Source organism: Pituophis catenifer, unplaced genomic scaffold, assembly GCF_029215685.1.
Source record: "Pituophis catenifer annectens isolate HBS135680 unplaced genomic scaffold, rPitCat1.0.hap2 SCAF_4, whole genome shotgun sequence".
Lineage (NCBI taxonomy): Eukaryota > Metazoa > Chordata > Lepidosauria > Squamata > Colubridae > Pituophis > Pituophis catenifer.
Window position 1 is genome coordinate 38,952,493 of NW_027256884.1, and position 21,987 is coordinate 38,974,479.

General features: G+C 36.2%; 1 protein-coding gene across 1 annotated transcript in view; it reads left to right on the plus strand.

The window, feature by feature from the left end:
* GABRG3 (gamma-aminobutyric acid type A receptor subunit gamma3) overlaps positions 1-21,987 on the plus strand; it is a 455,270-nt gene that overhangs the window by 255,112 nt on the left and 178,171 nt on the right. Inside the window, exons 4-5 of the mRNA XM_070942700.1 lie at positions 9,733-9,956; positions 11,405-11,487. Coding sequence (XP_070798801.1) covers positions 9,733-9,956; positions 11,405-11,487 — 307 coding nt within the window. The remainder of the gene's footprint in view (positions 1-9,732; positions 9,957-11,404; positions 11,488-21,987) is intronic.

Sequence of the window (21,987 nt, forward strand, 5' to 3'; positions counted from 1 at the left end):
CCTCCCTTCCAAATTTTAACCAATCAGTGATTCCGTGTCTAGTTCTCACTGTTGCTTCTTGACCTACATATAGGTTTCTCAAGAGACAAATAAGATGATCTGGTGCTCCCATCTCTTTAAGAACTTGCCACAATTTGACTTCCGGTGGCTCCACGTTCCCTGAATCGACGCTCCTTTAGGAGCTCCAGCCTCATGATTCCGTTTGCCACTAGAACAGCGAAAATCAGCTGTTCTAGCGGCTTGAAACTCTCCCCCAGAGAAAAAGGGGGAAAGAAGAGCAGAAGGGTCTGGGTAGAGCTCCCCTAGACCCTCAGGCTTTTTTTTTAAAGCCTGGGGTTTGCAGTGTGAGAGCTCCCTGAAAGCCCTTCAGTGCTCCAGATCCGGGATGATTCTGCTCTATGCAGAACAAGGGGTCACGACCACACCAGCAGTGCAATTTTAAGGACTAGGAGAAAATTCGAATCTGGATGCTGGCAGAGCAAATCAGGAGAACAGAAAATGCAAGTATTAAACTTTAACTCCGTTTAAAAGAAAAAGGAAAAAAGATGGTGCTTAAGGGCATTTAAAACGAAACTTACAAGTGAAAGTGATTGTTAAAGCTGCAACATTGTAAAAACTACCAGATTACGCAGCAAGAAAAAGATTTAAAGTGCTAGTGAAATGAAAAAGACTATGGTATTGACCTCAACTACTTTATACTTCTAAATTGTGTGGAAAACTATTGGATTTATTGACCTGATAGCTGAATAAACTTAAACTGGGAATTGAAATATGGCTGACATCAAGGATGGAGGATCATTACTATATGAGCCAGCAAATTCACAAGTTGTGACTGTAGAGGTTTTACAAGAAGTTTTAAATTTCTATACTTCTGCTATACTGGAATCAATTGAAAGGACTATTCAAAATTATAATCTGGAGAACAAAAATGATTTGCTGGCTGGAAAAGAGCAAGAAAATCAAATTAATTTGTCTTTGGAGTAGGGAAAAGAGGCTGTCAGGAACACGATGAAAGTTACCACGTTGAAAACAGAGGTTTTGGCAGAGGTTTCTATGCAGTTAACTGAAAAGCAGCAAATAGACTCTTTCCTGCAGACTGATAAACTTTATTGTGACAATTCTTGGTTTTATAGGCAGAATCAATTTTTAAGGGAGGAAGTGACTGATTATAGCAGGAAGAGTAGAAATGGAACTTTCAAAATGAAGGAGATAACTTTAAGGAGAGAGCGATTTTCAAAGATGCATCAGTCTCAAAACTACATTCAAAAATTTTTGAAAATAAAAGCAGGGGGAGGAGCAATGTTGAAGGAGAAAGTATTATTGAAGAAGAAGGATTGGAAAAAATATAGAAAGAAAGGAAGAATTGAAGATTAATTTCTTTTGGAGAGGATCTTAATAATAAATCTGAAAAGTCTATTGAAATTAGTACTTTTTTAAGTTTAAGTAAAAATGTTTAACTAAAAATGGATAGCTTTTTTAAAAAATGACTGTGGTATTAAAATGGTTAACTTTAAAGTTAATGGATAGTTTTCTGAAAGTTTTTAAATTTATATTTTGAAGAATGAATTTAAGACTTAGAAATAACTAAACTCAATGGATTAATAGTATCTTTAAGGTTATATTCTGAAGAATATTTTATTGAAGTATTTCTTTTTTGAGAGAGAAAGAAAAAAGAACTTAATGAAGTACTAAAATGGTTAATTTAAAATTGAATGGATGCAAAATAATATTTTCTTTCTTTTTTCTTTTTCTTAAAGAGATATGCTTTAAAGAAAGTTTTAAAATGTTTAAATTAGAATTTTAAAAGGGGAGGCTGATGAACAATTTTTAAAAGAGGAGTTAAAGAGGGTGAAGGAGTTTTGAATCTTGTAGCAAGTTAGTATATTTTAGCTTATGTTTGGTTTAATGCTATACCCTGTTTTTGCTCTGGGAAGTCGGGGGTGGGGGTGGGGAAGGGGGGTTGAAGGTTGTGTGGGGATAAAATGGTTGTCTAATTTTTAATATAATTAAAAGATAGATTAAAGTATTAATAGAGAAGTAAGAAAAATGGGGGAAATGTTATAATAAAGGGAATGACAATATTAAGATATGATAAATATTGGAGGAGTAAAAAGAAGATTTAAAAGATGTACTCAGAAGATATATTGAATGATGGATTATGTATTATTTGTTTGTTTGTTTACAATATTAAGATACGATAAATATTGGAGGAGCAAAAAGAAGACTTAAAAGATGTATTCAGAAGATATAATGATTGATTATGTATTGTTTGTTTGTTTATAAAATAAAAAACTTTTTTTATAAAAAAAAAAAACTTGCCACAATTTGTTGTGATCCACACAATCAAAGGCTTTAGCATAGTCAATGAAGCAGAAATATATGTTTTTCTGGAACTCCCTAGCTTTCTCCATGATCCAATTTGCTGGCAAATTGAGTGTAGCACTTTTACTGCATCGTCTTTCAAGATTTTGAATAGCTCAGCTGGAATATTGTCACCTTCACTAGCTTTGTTGTTGCTCAGACTTCCTAAGGCCCATTTGACTTCACATTCCAGGATGTCTGGCTTGAGGTCAGTGACCACCCCGTCATGGTTATCAGGGACATTAAGCTCGTTCTTGTATAGTTCTTCTGTGTAATTTTGCCACCTCTTCTTAATCTCTTCTGCCTCTGTTAGGTCCCTGCCATTTTGGTCCTTTATCATGCCCATCTTTGCATGAAATGTTCCCAATTTTCTTGAAGAGATCCCTGGTCCTCCCTATTCTATTGTTTTCTTCTATTTCTTTGCACTGTTCATTTAAGAAGGCATTCTTATCTCTTCTAGCTATTCTCTGGAATTCTGCATTCAATTGGGTGTATCTTTCTCTTTCTCCCTTGCCTTTCGCTTCTCTTCTTTCCTCAGCTATTTGCAAAGCTTCCTCAGACAGCTATTTTGCTTTCTTGCATTTCTTTTTCTTTGGGATGGTTTTAGTTGCTACTTGTTGTACAATGTTGTGGACCTCTGTCCATAGTTCTTCAGGCACTCTGTCTATCAGATCTAATTCCTTAAATCTATTTGTCACCTCTACTGTATATTCATCAGGGATATGATTTAGTTCATACCTGAGTGGCCTAGTGCTTTTCCCTACTTTCTTCAATTTAAGCCTAAATTTTGCAATAAGAAGCTCATGAACTGAGCCACAGTCAGCTCCTGGTCTTGTTTTTACTGACTGTATAGAGCTTCTCCATCTTTAGCTGCAGAGCACATAGTCAATCTGATTTCTGTGTTGATCGTCTGGTGATGTCCATGTGTAGAGTCGTCTCTTGGGTTGTTGGAAAAGAATGTTTGCTATGACCATCATATTCTCTTGACAAAACTCTACCAGCCTGTGCCCTGCTTCATTTTGTACTCCAAGGCCAAACTTGTAGTACAAAATTATGTTATTCCAGTTATATTTTGGCTTCCTACTTTAGCATTCCAATCCCCCATGATGATAAGGACATCATTTTTTGGTGTTAATTCTATAAGGTGTTGTACGGCTTCATAGAACTGGTCAACTTCATCCCCTTCAGCATCAGTGGTTGGGGCATAGCCTTGGACTACTGTAATGTTGAATGGTTTGCCTTGGATTCGAACCAAGATCATTCTGTCATTTTGGGGATTGTATCCCAGTACTGCTTTTCCTACTCTTTTATCAATTATGAAGGTTACTCCATTTCTTCTGAGGGATTCTTGCCCACAGTAGTATACCTGATGGTCATCTGAATTAAATTCACCCATTCCTATTAATTTTAGTTCGCTGTTTCCTAAGATGTCGATGTTCAGTCTTGTCATCTCTTGTTTGACCATGTCCAGCTTGCCTTGATTCATGGTTCTTACATTCCAGGTTCATATGGAGTATAGATCTTTACAGCATCGGACTTTCCTTTCACCACCAGATACATCCACAGCCGAGCATCCTTTTGGCTTTGGCCCAGTCGCTTCACTTTTCTGGCACTACTAGTACTAGCCCCCAGTAGCATATTGGACACCTTCCGACCTGAGGGGCTCACCTTCCAGCATCATATCTTTTTGCTTTTTGGTACTGTCCATGGGGTTTTCATGGCAAAGATACTGGAGTAGGTTGCCATTTCCTTCTCCAGTATCCCAGAAAGTATCCTAGAAAGTAGTTGTGTCTTAATAAATGGAGAACACATACTTCTTCAAGTCTTGGAGTTCTCAAGGTGTAGCATTTCGAGCCTAGAAAAGGTTAGACAGCAATAAATAAGAGCTTCCAGCTTTTATAGTTATCTTCACAGAAAAAGTAGGTAGGTGTAGAGAAAGGAGCTTTTGGTATAGCAATAAAAGAATTCTAAATGTCCATGTTGTTACAACAACAACTTTACACAGAATCCAATGCCATTCACAGAACTCCTACTCTAATAATAATTCTATGAAGTATTCTACCTCTTCTCAACATCTCACAAATCTAATCCATATGTTTTGTCCCAAAGGTCTACAACAGATTTTAGGAAAAGTTGCTGACAGATTTCTCCCTCCTCTTTCCACCATGGAAAGTAATTCTATTAATAGAAAACAGAGATGGAATCTTATCTTTTTCTTGCAGCAACCAAATCTTATCAGTTTCTGTGATCTAAAAATATGTTTTTCCTCTTTCTAGATCTCTTTAAAATACATATAAAGTAAAATAACGGTGAAGTGTGCTCTGGAGCCCTTGGTGATACTCTTAGCAGTTAAATTACAGATTTTTAAATCTCACAGGTTTAAAAATATGATCAGTTAAATAATTTTAAAGGTTGACATTTAAAATAGGAAAGTGCAAAACTTGAATGGATAATGTGGGTCAATAAAGTTTCAGTAAATTCACCAATTAAAACAAACACATAAATTCACCTCATTAAACACTCTATAGATCAGAAATTTTTGGAGGTGGCAAAGCTAATATTACTTACAGCTTTGCTCATTTTTTTCAAATTATTTAATGTGGCCACCTATGTTACATTTTAACTTTGCTTTCTCTTAATGTGGCCAAGTAATGATATTTACATTTCTGTGCTGGTCCTGTTAGCACAACTGGGAGCATTTTGAATATGAAATCAAAGCTGCCATGAATGACTGACATAAAATTACATTCCTTGACAAAGAATATGTGGACTCATGTTCTTACCTATAGGCACCATTCAAGCTTTTACTTCCCTATATCTAAGTGGGGTGGGTAAGACAGCAAGATTACAAGGTCCACTTTCATGTCACAATTAATAATAAGAAATTCCTTTTTTGGAGTGAACTAGCATTGCCAACCCTTCTGGCACCCAACAAAACCTAAAGTTCAGGGGCAAGAACAGGATTGATGAGTTTTAGTCTTTTGAGTTTTGCCCATTAGTGGGGAATCTTTGCCAGCTTTCCAGTAAGTTTTCTTGACAACCCTGAAAACCCAGTGATTACAACCAGCAAAGCGGAAGTTTGTGCATCTTAGAAAAGCTAATGTAAAAGGTTAATAGGATTCTTGAACATTTATATTCTTAAAATCTAATTGAATATTACTGCATTGATTCAGTCAACCTCTAAAGATTCTACTAGATAATTTGAAGAATGTCACACTATCCTTTCATCATCTGAACTCTCCTTCTCCTAAAACAAGTGTTGAGGAAATATTTCAAAATTACACTGTGGTAAAACCCTTCAAACAAAGTTATCTAAAAGATCTATCATCCCTGCTGTTTCATTCTCATGTTCCTGGCATTTTGAAGTTTTCTCATTATTGTCTATTGATAAATCTTTCCTTCAATCAAACTTTGAACACATTCAATCAAATAAGAGTGCCATAGAATCTCAAATCACAGAGTTGAGCTGAATCAAGTTCTCCTTGAATCTTGAATCTTCAATATGGATGAAATCTGAATTAATTTGCACAGGTCTTATTTAAAGCAATTTCTCAAATGTTTAAAGATGTACATTAAAATACATAGTGTGGCCAAACTAGACTCATTAAAATAATACCGTAATTTGAAATAATGTATGATGTATAAAATTGCTCACTTCTAATTTTTAGGACTGCAGAAGTATGCACAAAAACAAAAGCAAAAGCAAAAAAACAATAAATACATCTCAATCCATCAGAGAAAAATTAAAATGTATCAACTGGACTAGTAAGCTGTAATATTCAGTACTAAAGAAAACAGTTCTAAAAGCAAAATCGAGTAATAACTGGTCATTTCATAATTAACATATGGATGAATTATTCTCTTTAACTTCCTTGGTTTAATTTTAATTTAATTTTCCAATTACAGATTGCCCAACTGTCAAACCCAGTGGCTAACAAATTTAAAAGCAAGCACAGCATTAATTAGCAAAGATCATAGCCACCTAGAAATGGATAACCCATAAGAAATTAAAAAAAATACTACAAGAGGTTGACCCTCATCCTAACCCAAGGCCCTTTTAGGACATACAGCTTTCTCAGAGAAGCTGTTTCAGAGTGCAGGTGCTGCAACAGAGAAGGTTTGTAGCTTCCTAGGTCCCTCTAGATGACATTGTTTAACTAAAAAAACCTGAAGCATACTCATTCTACCCAATTTTACTGAAAGGCAGTAAAGAAAAGACAGACAGTTGCATAGATAAAGAAAGAAAGACAGTTGCATAGATAACCTTGGCTCAGTGGCTAAGACGCTGAGCTTGTCGATCAGAAAGGTTGGCAGTTCAGCGGTTTGAATCCCTAGTATAGGTCTCCCGCATGAGCAGGGGGCTGGACTAGATGACCTCCAAGGCCCCTTCCAATTCTGTTACTGTTATCTGGTCCCTTGCCAACACCTTGAACTGTACTTGAAAACCAACAGGCAACCAATGCAGCTTGTGTAGAGTGATATCATATGGACACACAATGGTATGTCCATTACTGCTCTCACTGTTGTATTCTGGACCAGCTGTAGTTTGGGAGTGGTCTACAATGGCAGCCCGACCTTCAATGCATTGCAATTATTCATTTGTGAAGTAGCTAGAGTGTGAAAGATCATCTGGAAGGCCTCCCAATCCAATAATGAGTGTATCTGGCACTCTACATAAATTTGTACAAAAGCTGTCTTGGCCACAGCCACCACCTGCTCTTCAAACAAGAGTTGTGAATCAAGAAAACCTCCGTCAGATTGCAGACCAATCTTAATTAGGGAAGTTCTACCCTATCCAATTCTAAAAGTGAAAATCCCCCAGATAAGTGGGCTCAATTATCAATAGAGCCTTTGTCTTATTAGCCTGAGACTGGCAAAGCCTTCAGATGTTGGTATTGGGCATCAATAACATCACTTGGTGGCCTGGAGTCGAGATTACATTATTTAAAATTGGGTATCATCAGCAAATTTCTGGTAGGGAACTCTGAACCAGCAGATGACCTCATTTAACTTAACTTAAAGCTATTTCTTTTTGCTTTCAGAGTGCTTAAAATACCTGAAGATATACAGTATATTAAAATCACTGCAATCATAATTTAATTTCTTATTTAAAACCATTCCGCTTTATCAAACTGGACCATAATTCATATTGTCAGTAAATGTCAGTAATTTTTTTTTAAAAAAAAACCTCAGGACTCCAATAAATGTCACAATGCACTGGCTTTTACTGGTGAATCTTGAAGTGTTTCTGATTTATTACTTTAGTTTTCAGGTTTAAAAAAATAGCATAAGGAAAACAAAATAAAAGGTGACTGGTTCTGATACAATCTACATCTTATCAAGATGAAGAGCAGTACTGAAATACATTAACAATTCCAAACCAGTGGAGAGCAAGCTAAATGTTCAGAATTTAGGTAGACTGACAAATATGCTGTGTTTTAATAAATCTCCTAAGATGCTTGTCAATATTATCAGAATATTGAAAAGTGAGATTTCTTTTCTTAAGGGAGTTGATATTAGTTGTCGTTATGCTAATAAAGTAGAGATGGGTTCTGTCAATAAAACCAGCCACAGGGATTAATGAAGGCAAATGTTATAATGCAGCTGCATGAATACAATGCCTAACACAATGGTAGTACCCTATTCTGCTTTAGTCAGGTTTTATCTGGAGTTATGTAAAGATAAGAACCTGGAACAGACACAACACACGTAATTTATTAGGCATCTCCTGATAGGTTACCAATTACTTCACAATTTTCACTGGCCTCTGAGTAAGTTCCAGCTTTCTTTCTTTCTTTCTTTCTTTCTTTCTTTCTTTCTTTCTTTCTTTCTTTCTTTCTTTCTTTCTTTCTTTCTTTCTTTCCTTCCTTCCTTCCTTCCTTCCTTCCTTCCTTCCTTTCATCTATCTATCTATCTATCTATCTATCTATCTATCTATCTTATCTATCATCTCCCCGAGAAGAGACGCTGAAGTGTTAATATTATGATACTTTTCAAATGTTTGAAGGGCTACTATATAAATTACAGTACATATATTGTCTGTTTTTTCCAAAGAACCAGTAGTCTCAGATTATAGAAAGACAGGTTTTGACTGCAAAATAGCCTTGGAGTGCATTGAATTTTCTTTCATTAAACGTTTTAAAACAAAAATAGAGTGACCATTTACTATGAATGCTGTAGAAGATTTCCTGAGTGGATGGATGGATAATTGCATAATTTTTGAGATTCCCTTGTAATCTTCAGATTCAGTTAATTTTACTAGTATTATCTTCATCTACCAAACACAACTTCTCTTCTCTTCTTTGTTTTTGTTTTTTTCCCCCTCATAAGCATTTGGTGATCACTGATGGAGAAAAGTAGCTTAGCTAGCTCTGTCTCTTCTTAGCCATTGCATCTCTGGTTTCCTCCCTCTGGGCAATTGATCATAAAGGAATAAATGGAAGGAATACAGTTCAGCGTATTGTGTCCATCTTTGTAGACAGAGATATGGATAAATGCATTGAATTACTGCTGTGGCCATAATTAATTGAGCCTTCTCTGGTCAGCAACAACAACTACAAAACCTAGCTGATTTTGAAAGATAACTAGGGCTCTCCTTGGTTAGTACAGGTAGTCCTTGACTTACGACCATAATTGAGCCCAAAATATGTGCTGCTAAGTGAATTTTGCCCCATTTTATGACCTTTCTTACTATGGTTGTTAAGTGAATCACTGAAGTTGTTAAGTGAATCTGGCTTCCCCATTGGTTTTGCTTGTCAGAAAGTCACAAAATGTGATCACATGACCCCGGGACACTGCAACCATCCAAAATATGAGTCAGTTGCCAAACATCTGAACTTAGATCACATGATCATGAGGATGATGCAATGATCATGTGGAAAATGGTCATGTCACTTTTTTCAGCGCCAAACAGTCGAGGACTACCTATATTTGATTGGGAGACTGGAAAGTCAAAAATACATTTGGGAAAGTTACTTGGATGTATCACTGACAATCACCAAATGCCCAATATGGGAGATTCTTTACCTTTTTAGCTAGTTAGTGGCGTAACAATGCCTCGTTCAGCATTAGAAACATATGATGAGATGCAGATGAATGGATCAGAATCAGTTTTGCCTTTAATCAGAAATTTAGGACGGGCTGCCATGCGACTCATTATTATCATAGTTGAAAACCTCATCTATTATTTGGAAGTAAGACAGTGACTAAACCAATTCAAATGGTTAATGCAACACATGACTTGCTTCTTAATTTTTGAGTACGAGTTAAAAAAGAAAGATAATATTTTAAGAGAAATGTGAAGATTTTAATAAATAGATGATCTGGCTCTTCTAAATTTATTCTAATATATGTATCTAATCTCCTTTGCAGGAATACCAAATTGATATTTTTTTTGCTCAGACATGGACTGACAGCCGTCTTCGTTTCAACAGCACTATGAAAAAAAGTCTCACTCTCAACAGCAATATGGTTGGGTTAATTTGGATCCCAGATACTATTTTTAGGAATTCTAAAACTGCAGAAGCTCACTGGATTACTACACCCAATCAGCTTCTAAGAATATGGAATGATGGGAAAATCTTGTATACTTTAAGGTAAGAAGCATTTGTGACTTTCAATAAGGCCTAGTTTAAATAATCGCTCACCTTTTAAAGAGATTAATATAATTTCAATTTTATAACAGAAACAGAAAAATCTTAGCTGGCGGAGGGCCTTGTCTCAAAGATAAGAAACATAATCAGTTTGGAGTTAAATTGGACTGTTCAGGCAACATGTTCCCTTAGTTCTGATGTATTTTAGTGACCTGGAGAATGGATTATGCTGAGTTATTCCTGTTATTCTTTAAAACTGTCAAATAGGACAAAAATTTAAGGTATTTTCTTAGCCTTAGAACTACGAGGAGTCCTCAACCTATGACCACAATTGAGTCCAAAATTTCAATTACTAAGTAAGAGAGTTGTTAAGTGAATTTTTCCCATTTTATGACCTTCCTTGCCACAGTTGTTAAGTGATTCACTGCAGTTGTTAAGTTAGTAACATGATTGTTAAAAGAATCTGGCTTCCCCGTTGACTTTGCTTGTCAGAAAGTTGCAAACATGACCTCAGGACACTGCAACCTTCATAAGTACATGGTCATGCCAGTTGCCAAGCATCCAAATTTTGATCACATGACCACGGGGATGCTGCAACAGTTACAACTATAAAGAATGATCATGTCACTTTTTCAGTGCTGTTGTAACTTCAAACAGTCACTAAACCACTGAAATTCAAAGATTGTAAATCGAGGATTACCTGTACTATATACCTACAACTACAAATGCACGTTAATGTATTTTTCCTGGAAATATAGGTAAAGATAGTGTCAAATTTAGCTGTATGGCTCTGACAGTCATCCATTGAAATATTAAAATCTAGGGCTCTAGATTTAAAGTAAAAAAAGGTGCTCTGGAATCCATGCTGTGACATTTAATCAGCCCTATGATTAAAGTCCATGAAGAAGCTGCATCTTCTCTTGGATTGAGAGCAGCTTCTTTTGACATCTGTAGCACAATCCTGGGAAAAGTCACAATAGATATAAAGCATGCATGTAGGTACTAAATGTATGATCCCCTCTCTCTTTGGATCCAAAGTACTGAACAGGCCTGTTTTCAATCAGTTTTCAAACCCAAACAAAGTCAGCCAGATGACTGCATGGACCTATCCATGCATAGGTATCTGCTGCAAGCCACAATGATATTACATGTGAGAAGACATCACCCTGTAAATATCATAATTCATGTCATTTGCATTATAGTTATAAAATGGTAGCTTATCCCCCCACTCTAATTCCCATATGACTGTGTGGTTTTCTTAGCAATAATATGAAAGTGATTGCCATTACCTTCTTCCATGATGGTTTCTGCCTAGTAGTTGCATCAAAGAGAATCCTAAAGAAGCACTTTCTCATAATATTCCAATTAAGCCTTTGAAATGACCGAATTACTAAATTTTTTTATAGCCTGCTGTCATACCAAGACAGTAATAGGTACCTGGTTTTCTCTAGGCTCACCATCAATGCCGAATGCCAGCTGCAGCTACATAATTTTCCCATGGATAAACATTCATGCCCGCTGATATTCTCCAGCTGTAAGTAATAGCCATGGTGCATCTCTACTATCTGCTAAAACTTTGCATAAAGACCTGAATTTGCTTCTCAATTTGACAGGTGGCTCTTACAGTGGCATTAGATTAAGGTGCTTATTTTTATATTTGCTAGGCATGTGACTTTCTCCATCTGCACTTACAGCAGGACGTTTTTCACCCTGCAGCATTATCACAAATGACAAGAACTATTAATTTGTGGTCTCAATTATGAGTAGGCTGAAAAATGACGCTCAGGATGCAACAAGCATAAAGAAAAACATGAATCCGTAGTCCAGAATGTGGCAGGTGTTACAAATAAAGACCCATTTTATCTTGAAATGTGTTAAAGGTACATAACAAATGGCTTAAAAGCAGCTCCAATTTATCTGTTAGGATTGGACAAATGATGTTTTCCTTTTCTTATTTCATAAGCTTGCCAGCTCTAATTGGGTAATCGTTATATGTGGTTGTATGCCCATGTGCCAATACATCTTGGCATTGTTGAGCAAACCTGCCATCCTTGTTGGTAACCCTGCTGCCAGACAGAATCTCGTACAGCAAAAGGATGAAAAATGTTAGTTCTTGCCTTAAATTGCAAACATAAACAGTATCAAAATCTGGTTAAGAATATTTTCCATGCTGCCATGATGCTTTGATGTATGTATGTGTAAATACACACACATTTTCTATGGCAGTCTTTGATTCTAAAAATATTTTTACAAAAAATGCAATCATTGATTAATGTGGGAAGATTCAGTTTTCCATTTGAGCATTTTGAAATATACATGGTTGGATGGACAATATTAGGATCTAAATATAATAGAACTCTGGAAACAATTATGTCAGTTAGAAAGCTATGGAATGTAATTAATAATAAAAAAATATCTGATCTTTTTTCCTATTCTAAAATGACTTTATAGGGAAAACCAACATTAAAAATTGGGAAAATGTATAGAAAATGTATAATATAGAAAATTGGATAAAAGCAGTGATATTGATTTTTGATGAATTGATAGAGGATGCAGATGAAATTTAATTTACTGTGTGCTCAGAGTCAAATATCATCTATCAATAGCATCTGATGCAACTCAGTGGCAATATTTACAGCTACAACATCTGTTAACAACAATGTTTGGACCAGTAGCATTTTCAGCTTCTGAAAACCCAAGATATTACAACAATTTGTTAAATCTTTTAAAAGTGTGTGTGTGTGTGTGTGTGTGTGTGTGTGTATTATATATATATATATATATATATATATATATATATATATATATATATATATATATACTGTATATATGGTTTCTATAGATATGTGATATCAATAAGTCATTTTGATATGCAGATGTTAAGAGATGAGTAGAATAAAGTTTAGCGGTTCCTATATTGCCTACAGTCCTAGACCATGGGACTGTCTTAACTTCTAAGGCCAGAGACAATATAAGCATATTACAAATACATGACTACTATTTGTATTAGATAATTATACAGACAACTACCTGTTTACTCTTTTATCAGCATATTAAATATTTTTTTCCATTGTATTTTTTCACTTTTTTAAAGCACTTGTTACACATTTTTCAGGGCAGGGTAAAAGGATGCGGTATTTAACACAGAACAAGTAGAACACGGAACAAATAGAAGAGCAAATCCACAAGATAAAATTGGCTGAATATCTGTTTTTGCTTTGCACCTTAGTGGGTGTTAGTTGCAAAATATGTACTTGTAGAGATATATAGAGGTACCAAAACTTACAATCTAAAACAGGGGTGTCAAATTCAATTTCAATGAGGGCCACATCAGGGCTGTAGTTGACCTCAGGGGGCCAGGTGAGCATGGCCGACTGGGCAGGCATAGCCAGCTTGATGCCACTCACTGGGCATGGTTGACTGGATGGGTGTGGCCAGCTTGACACCATTCCCCAAACTGCTGACATGTTTCCTCTTTGCATGGGTAGACCAGGCCGAAGCCATGCTGACCTGTTTCCTGTTCACATTGGGTAGACCAGGCCGAAGCAACATGGGTAGACCGGGCCAAAGCCACGTTGGCCCAATGTTTCCTCTTCACAATGGGTAAACCGAGTCAAATCCACGCTGACCCGATGTTTCCTCTTCACATTGGGTAGACTGGGCCAAAGCGACACGGGTAGACCAGGCTGAAGTGATGCGAGCCAGCCTCTTACATTTTCCAGGACATCCCCTTGAGTTTGACACCCCTGATCTAAAATAACATATACACACACAAGAAAAATTATCCTCTGTGTGTGTCTGTGTCTGTGTCTGTGTCTGTGTCTGTGTCTGTGTCTGTCTGTCTGTCTCTTTCTCTGTCTCTCTCTTTCTATCTTTCTCTCTCTCTGTGTCTCCCTCTCTGTCTCTTTCTCTTTGTCCTGTCTCCATCTATCTGTCTGATTCTTTGGCCTAAACCCAAAGTTATTCTTTTCCAAACACAAGTTCCCTTGCAAGATCTATTGCAATTGATAGAATTATAAGAACTCCAGGAACTAAATTATTTTCAGTTTAGAACCAGTATACTTTCTTATACATTAAGGTGAAAACCTCTGTTTCATGTTCTAATAAACTTTTAATGAATCAGCAAATAAGTAGCATTCTTCACTAATAATGAGCTGTTTGTATTTGATGATTTACATAGCAGTCTTTCACAACCTTCTCAATATGGAAACCAACTGTTATGGTATGGGTGAAACACTTAAGAAATTGATCTTGCCTCTTAAAACCTTCAGCAAACCATCAAAATGCAAATAAAATGAATCTGAAAATGTCAGATTCCACCCTCCTATGAATCACTGGGTTAGAAAAAAAACTCTCAGGGGTATCTGTGGATGCGTATTGGTTTATACAAGTTATATAGCTAGAAAACATTTGATTTGCTAATGCATTCATTCTCTTGAGTGTTTGCATCAATTCACATTGTGCTTCTAGTAGGCTGTTATAATTCCCAGTTATAAAGAATGAGTACCATTCATTGGGAAGATATCAGACTCCCATTAATTTCAATGGATCTTGCATAAAAAAAACTTTCCTAGGATTCTTCTCCATTTTTATAATGGAGAAGAATGTGGCGTGTGAATGTGCACAGAAAGTCTTAATAAGCATTTAGTTCTATACTGTAGTTTTAGATTTTCTCTGAAGTGCTATGAACATAGGATGAAAATGCGTTGAACAGACGTAAACAGAAGTGCTGCTTTTCAGCTTTTCTCATGTTTAATAGTAAAAAATGTCTTGGGGCCAGAAGAAACAGACTAGACAATGTGAATGCAATTTCTTCTGTAACGTACTGACAGATCTGTCTGGTGGTTATTCAAAAAGAATGAAAATATCCTGTGTTACTATGAAATTATTGAAAGACATGCCAAGAATCATTTGTAAATGGGAATATGTTTAGTGACTTGAGAGATACTAGAGAGATGATAGTTCAGTTTACATTTTAAATTGTAATAACCAGCATCCTCAGGATCTGGCCTTCTAAAGAGCAGTCAGGGTTGATCTCCTCTAGGACTGACTGATTTTGTCAGCATGAGCTTAAATGGTCTCTGGGGGGATGGTGGAGGACAGGAAGCCCCCAAGGAAAGTTGTCCATGGGGTCGCGATGGCAACTAACAACAACAAAACAGCATCCTGCCACAGCTTTACTTCAAAAGAGGGTTGAAACTATACTGACCTCAGCTACTGAATGCCCTTATCCAACAGACAAAGTGGGAATGGGTAGGAGGGGGTCAAAAAGAGAAAGACAGCATGTTCTTGGTGAAAACATATTGAAGGGTTATGAAAGAAAACATCCTATTGTAAAATATCACAATACAATACATGCAGTGAGCTTTCCAAAGACCATTTTCTAGTCAGATCTTCAAACCTGTAGAGAAAGTTAGCATGGGGCTTCAATCTCCAATAAATAATTTACCATCATTTGAAAGAAGGGGAGAGTTTATAAATACTTAATCTCTGATTTTCTCATGTACAAGGGAAGTTTCTCTTGTGTTTAAAGAATATTTTGGAAATGCTTCTCCCCTGAATATTTCAGTGTTTCTGAATATGCAATGGATTTGGCTGAAGATCAGATTCAGAGGCTAAGTGGAATACTCAGAAGAGATATTTCTTATCTTGGACAAAGTAGATAAGCTATGTCCCTTTGGGGCCTTCCTGAAAATCGAGTCCTGATTTGTTCTTGTTTGGCTCATTGTGATGAAGTCCTTGTACCCAAATGAGAGAGAGGAAAGCCAACAGTGAGGACAAGTATTGTATTTAATAATGAACTATCTTTTCTTTACATTAGAATGACCTTTGTGATCAGACCACAGCATCTTAAAAAAATAGGGGGAATTTCCTTTGTTTCTTCACTGTTGCAAAGCTTCTTATTCTGAGATATTTAGTAGCCAACCTGTCTAGTATGACTGTGCAATTCTTTGCTTCAGTTCTAAAACAGCATTTGGAGGCACACAGAGCTGCCAATATAGCATCAGTCTACAATTCTATAAAGAAGCTGAATCTTCCCCCAGAACTTCATAGTCAGATGAAGAATGCCTGTTCCGTCATAGCACCTGGCCTTTGGAATAGCATTACCAAACCGGCCCCAACCCTACTGGCCTTTAAAGCTTTGAGTCTGTGCAACATTTGTGTTGAATTATTATTGGTGAATTTGTTTTCACTGCAACAGTGTTGCTGTTAATATGTGTGTTGCTGTTCCTCTGGATTTTTTTTTTAAATCTTTTAAAAAAAATACTGTTAGTACCCTTAAACTCATTAGCTTGAGATAGGTGGCTATAAAATTTTAATAATAATAAAATATTGATCCTATGCATTTCCACAAATATGCAAGTCTTAAAGAGTTGCAAATTGGAGCTATGCTTACTTCATGCACTTTGAAGTAAAAGCAAATGCAAAGCACTTTATAGCATTACTACCTAATATAGAGCTTGACTTATTAAGGAAAACACCAGTGAATTAATTCCTAATATAATTCCTTATATTCAAATAATCCCGCATTAGGGAAGAAAAGAGCTCCTTTTTCCACAATTTACTTTGGACTCTATTAAGATTGGACTACTCTAAAGTAATTCAAGGCAAATAACTGGGCAATAACTGGGCTATTTCCAGACTTCTGGATTGAACCTGCAAATTATATCAGTTGGTTTTTGAATACCTTCAATAATTTTCAAAACAACAAATGGAAAATAAAGCATACATAACAGCAATTTGCTGAAAAGAATTTAGGAAGACCATCCCCATGTTTTTATGGTGGAATGTTGCCCTCAGACCTGGGAATCTCAGCTACATTCCATCACAGTTTTGGAATATTGACATTTGCTGAAAATATATATGGCTGTTGTTTGCATCACAACTTTGCAGAGTGGATAAATACAATTTGGTATCTTCATAATCTCCAGTAAAACACAATGTATAATAGCTGGAAGGTCTGGGAAAATATCTACAGAATCCTCACATTATGAGCATAAACTGTTTCAATTCCTCCCCTCAGTATGCTGCTATAGGATATTGGATGCCAAAACAACTAGACACAGGAATAGTTTTTACCTTGCGCTATCATTCTGTTGAGCACCTAACTTTCACAGTACTGTCTAATGTCTATGTATATTTATCTATATTTAGCTGTAGTATTATTATTATCTTTCCTATCTTCTTTACTATCTCCTCTTATTGGTATTATTATTATAATTATTATTACTTTGTTGCTTTGTTCTGTTCTGTTCTGTTCCACTCAACTCAGCTCCTAGATCAGTGATGGCTAACCTTTTTGCCGTCACGTGCCAAAAGTGGGGGGAGCGAGGGGGGTCACGCACATGCATGCCCACATCCATAATTCAATGTGCCCTGTGCCCTGTGCATGCATGTGCAACCCCCCTGTGCTCCCCCCGCTTTTGGCACGTGATGGCACAGTGGGCCCGGTAGGCCCATTTTTCGCCCTGCCCAGGTTTCAGAGGCTTTCTGGGAGTCTGGGGAGGGTGAAAACAATCTCCCCCTCCAGAGGCCCTCTGGAGGCTGGAAATGGCCCATTTCCTGACTTCCAGTGGGCCCAGAAGTCCCATTTTTCACCCTCCCCAGGCTCCAGAGGCTTTCTAGGAGCCTAGGGTAGACAAAAACAGCCTTCCCCACACACTCCCGGAGGCCCTCCGGAGGCCAGAAACAGCCCATTTCCTGACTTCCGGTAGATCCAGAAGGCCCAAAAATGAGCTGCCCAGTGCGCACATGCGTGCTGGAGCTGAGCCAGGGCAACACTCACATGCCCACAGATATGGCTCCATGTGCCACCTGTGGCACGCATGCAATAAGTTCGCCATCACGGTCCTAGATTATTCTAATGGAGAACTCAATGTGCATGCAACATTTACCTGGACCAAATTTCATTTAATAAAATGGGATTTACTTTATGAAAAATACATGGGATTGAGTTATCAGTCTAAGTTCCTGAAATGCTTCCAAGTTTTAGGAATGATTGTGTGCTATGATTTAGAAGAGTTTAATATAATTAAAATAAAGCTATATTTCCTTATTATAACTGTTTAAAATAATGTGTCATCATAAATTTAATTTTTAATGACTATCGGTTAAATTAATTGCTATGATTTTTAATTTTAACAAGGATTCCTTGGTCTTCTTTCTGATAATAGATTAAAGAAGTCCAAAAATAGCTAAATACAATAATTTTAAAATTTGTTTGGCAAGGGGAAAAAGCAAGAATAAGACTGAAAATGTTGCAAGAATCATAGAACAATGGGGGCTTTGGTTTACCAGATTGGGAGCTTTACTATCAAGCTTCCATTTTAACACGGATGAGAGAATGGATAACTCTCAGACACAGAAGATTATTGTGGCTGGAAGGACATGATCTCCAATTAGGTTGGCATGCTTTTTTATGGTACGATAAAAATAAAACTCACAAATACTTCCAAAGACATTATATAAGAAATGCTTTACTTTTAGTATGGGAAAAGGTGAAAACAAAAACCTATATAAAATTACCAGTTTGGCTCTCAACTATGGAAGCATTTAGTCATCCAAATGTAGTGAACTTGGGAAAAACTTTAACGTATAAAGACATTTTGAATACAGAAGGAGAACTTAAAACTAAACAAGAGTTACAAATTCAAGGGGTGGTTTTAGCATGGTGGCCACACATGCAAATACAATTGAGATATGAGAAAGATGTTAAGACATATGGTTTTTATGAGGAGCAAACAACATTAGATCAAATAATGTTAGAAACAGATGAAAAGCTAATAAAGAAACTATATACCTGTAACTATTCATTAAGTTTAAAAATGGAAGATAAACAGATAAAATAGACAATGATAGCATGGACAAAAAACTTTGGATATATGATAAATTTAGGCTATTGGCAAAAAATCTGGGAGAGAAACTTAATAATGGCAACTACTTATAAGGAAAACCTGCATACAATGTTTTATAGGTGGCACTTACCACTGGCAAGATTAGCAAAGATGTTTAAAAATTTGTCCACCAAATGCTGGAAATGTAATCAGACACCAGGCATGTACTATCATATGTGGTGGACTTGTATGAAAGCAAAGAATTATATGATTGCGGGGCCCCTCGACAGACTATCCAGCATATAGTGAGGGAATGCCCTAACAGAAGGTATCCAGGAGATTCTAGGGACTTCCTCTGCATAACAACGGCAGCTACTGACTGGATCTCCAAACTCGACATTAAACTTTGAAATGTTATTTCTGTTTTCCTTTTAGGTTTTCTTACTGGTTTTTTTTTATTGTTTTAATTGTTTTTAACCTGTAAAAATGAAGTGTTTTAATACTGTGTGTGACCAACCATACGCTAAATAAATAAATAAATAGCTTATAAACCAGAAATATTTTTGTTAGGGATAGTACCAGAAAAATATCATAAATTTAAATATTGCATGTCTTGACAGCAGCAAGAATTCTATTTGCACAGTATTGGAAAAATGAGGAAACTCCAAGAGAAGAAGATGTAATTAAAAAGATATTAGATTGCACAGAAATGGATAGATAGACATTAAAGATAAAAGAGAAGAAAGATACAGAATGTTTTCAAATATGGGATTTGTTTTATAACTGGTTGGATAATAGAAATAGAAATCAGGTCCTGGAAAATATTATTATTATTATTTATTGGTTAATCTTTAATGAGATTCACAGCCTTTGAGGCTGGTTAATAGCTCAGCAGCTCGAGTCCTAACCAAGGACCTAGGAACTGTTAAGGTATCGTCGGAGGATGTAAGCTGTTCCAAGTAAGGTGGTTTTTTGTAGAGTCAAAATGTTCAAGTCCGGCAAATTTAGAATTTCTAAATAGCGGGGTAGCCCTTTGGGTATTGCTCCGAGGGCTCCAATTACAATCGGGACAACACACGATTTCTTTTTCCACAGTCGCTCAACTTCAATTTGTAAGTCCCGGTACTTTGTGATTTTTTCTTGCTGCTTATCTTCAATTCGTGCATCACCAGGTATTGCAATGTCAATGAACCATACTTTTTTCTTTTCAACTATTGTTATGTCAGGTGTGTTGTGGACCAAGTGCCTGTCAGTCTGAATTCTAAAGTCCCACAAGATCTTGAGTTTCTCATTCTCGAGTTTTTTTTTTTTTATTATTATTATTATTATTATTATTATTATTATTATTATTATTATTATTATTATTATGTTGTTGTTGTTGTTGTTGTTGTTGTTAATATTATTGTTATTATATAATTATGTAAGCAATTGACCCAAAGCACGTAAGTATGTTAATTGAAAATGTATAAATAAACTATATAAAAAAAGAAGTCCAAAAATATACTCATTTATTCTTTCATTATATTGCTCTGTTATCTAGTTATAACATTTACACAGTGGTGGGATTCAATTTTTTTAACAACTGGTTCTGTGGGCGTGGCTTAGTTGGGGGTGTGGCTTGGTGGTCATGTGACCGGGTGGGCGTGGCTAGCTGGTCATATGACCGGTGGGTGTGGCTATCTGCATAGGGACTACAGAGGGCTGAAAAAAGTCATTTCTGACTGTTCCTCGCACTTTTGACTGGTCCTCGCACTTATGACCATCCTCACATTTATGCCCGTTGCGGCATTCTTAACAACCGTGTCACTCATTTCACAACTGCTTCTCTTCATCATGGTGACAAGATAGGGCAAAAACGTAAAATGTGAGGACAGTCGTAAGTTCGAGGACTGGTCAAAAGTGCGAGGACCAGTCAAAAATAACTTTTTCAGCCCTCTGAGTAGTCCATATGCACAAAAGGACTACACAGAGGGCTGAAAAAAGTGATTTCTGACAGGTCCTCGCGCTTTTGACCGGTCTTCGCACTTATGACTGGTCATCATTTATGTCCATTGTAGCATTCTTAACAACCGTGTCACTCATTTCACAACTGCTTCTCTTCACCAGGGTGACAAGATAGGGCAAAAACGTAAAATGTGAGGACAGTCGTAAGTTCGAGGACTGGTCAAAAGTGCGAGGACCAGTCAGAAATAACTTTTTCAGCCCTCTTAGTAGTCCATATGCATAAAATGATATAGCAATAGAGAGGGATGAAGGAAGGGAAGGGAAATTAGAGTAGGAGTGAGGGTAAGAGAGGGAGGAAGAGAGGAGGAGAAGGAGAAAGGAAGAGGAAGTAGGGAGGAGAAGAAGAAGGGGAGGAAAAGAAAGTAAGAAGGAAAGAAAAGAGAGAGGTGGTAGGTTTGAGGAGAAAGATTGCTGTACAATAAAAAAGATGAAAGGGAAGAAAGCCAACCCCAAACAAATATAAAGATATTAAGATAAAGAATGACTTGTTAAACTTTAAAGAATAAAAGAGAACAAATATGAATAAATAACAATAATTAGAAACACACATACAAACATACAATGTATTTTCTTTGAACAGAGTATTTGGCCGGTTCACAAATTTAAACAGTGTTTAGTCATTTCAATTAAATTTACAATTTCTATATTTCCTTTTTGCCATATTTATTCCTCCTCTATTTTTGTAAAAAAACAATATTACCCTTCATTCTCATCTCTAATCTTAATCAAATTCAATTTTTCCCTTCTATTCTATATTATACCCCTTCCCATTGTCATCTATTTTTATATCCATCCTCACATTGGTTAATTATGTAATATTACAGTTGTTTAATATAAATTCAACATTTTAATGTAACTCAATTAGTTATATAACTACCTTTTTTGTATATTAATCAATATGAACATGAATATTCCAATTATTTCCATGCAATCCAATTTCTTACAAATCAATTAATTATATTTACCAATAATAATAAACCAAATAATTTCCCCCATATATTCCTCCAAACCACAACTTAACCATTTCTGCTTTCAACACAATATACAATTAATAGTATCTCAATTATTACAATTCCCTAGTTAAATAGAGCTTTTTTTCTTTTGTGTTTTAAAATCTTGAACTCTCCTCTTTTTCCCTAAATTTCCCATTGTTTCCACCTACCTTTTTTGGTGAGGAAAAAGAAAAGAAATCTGCC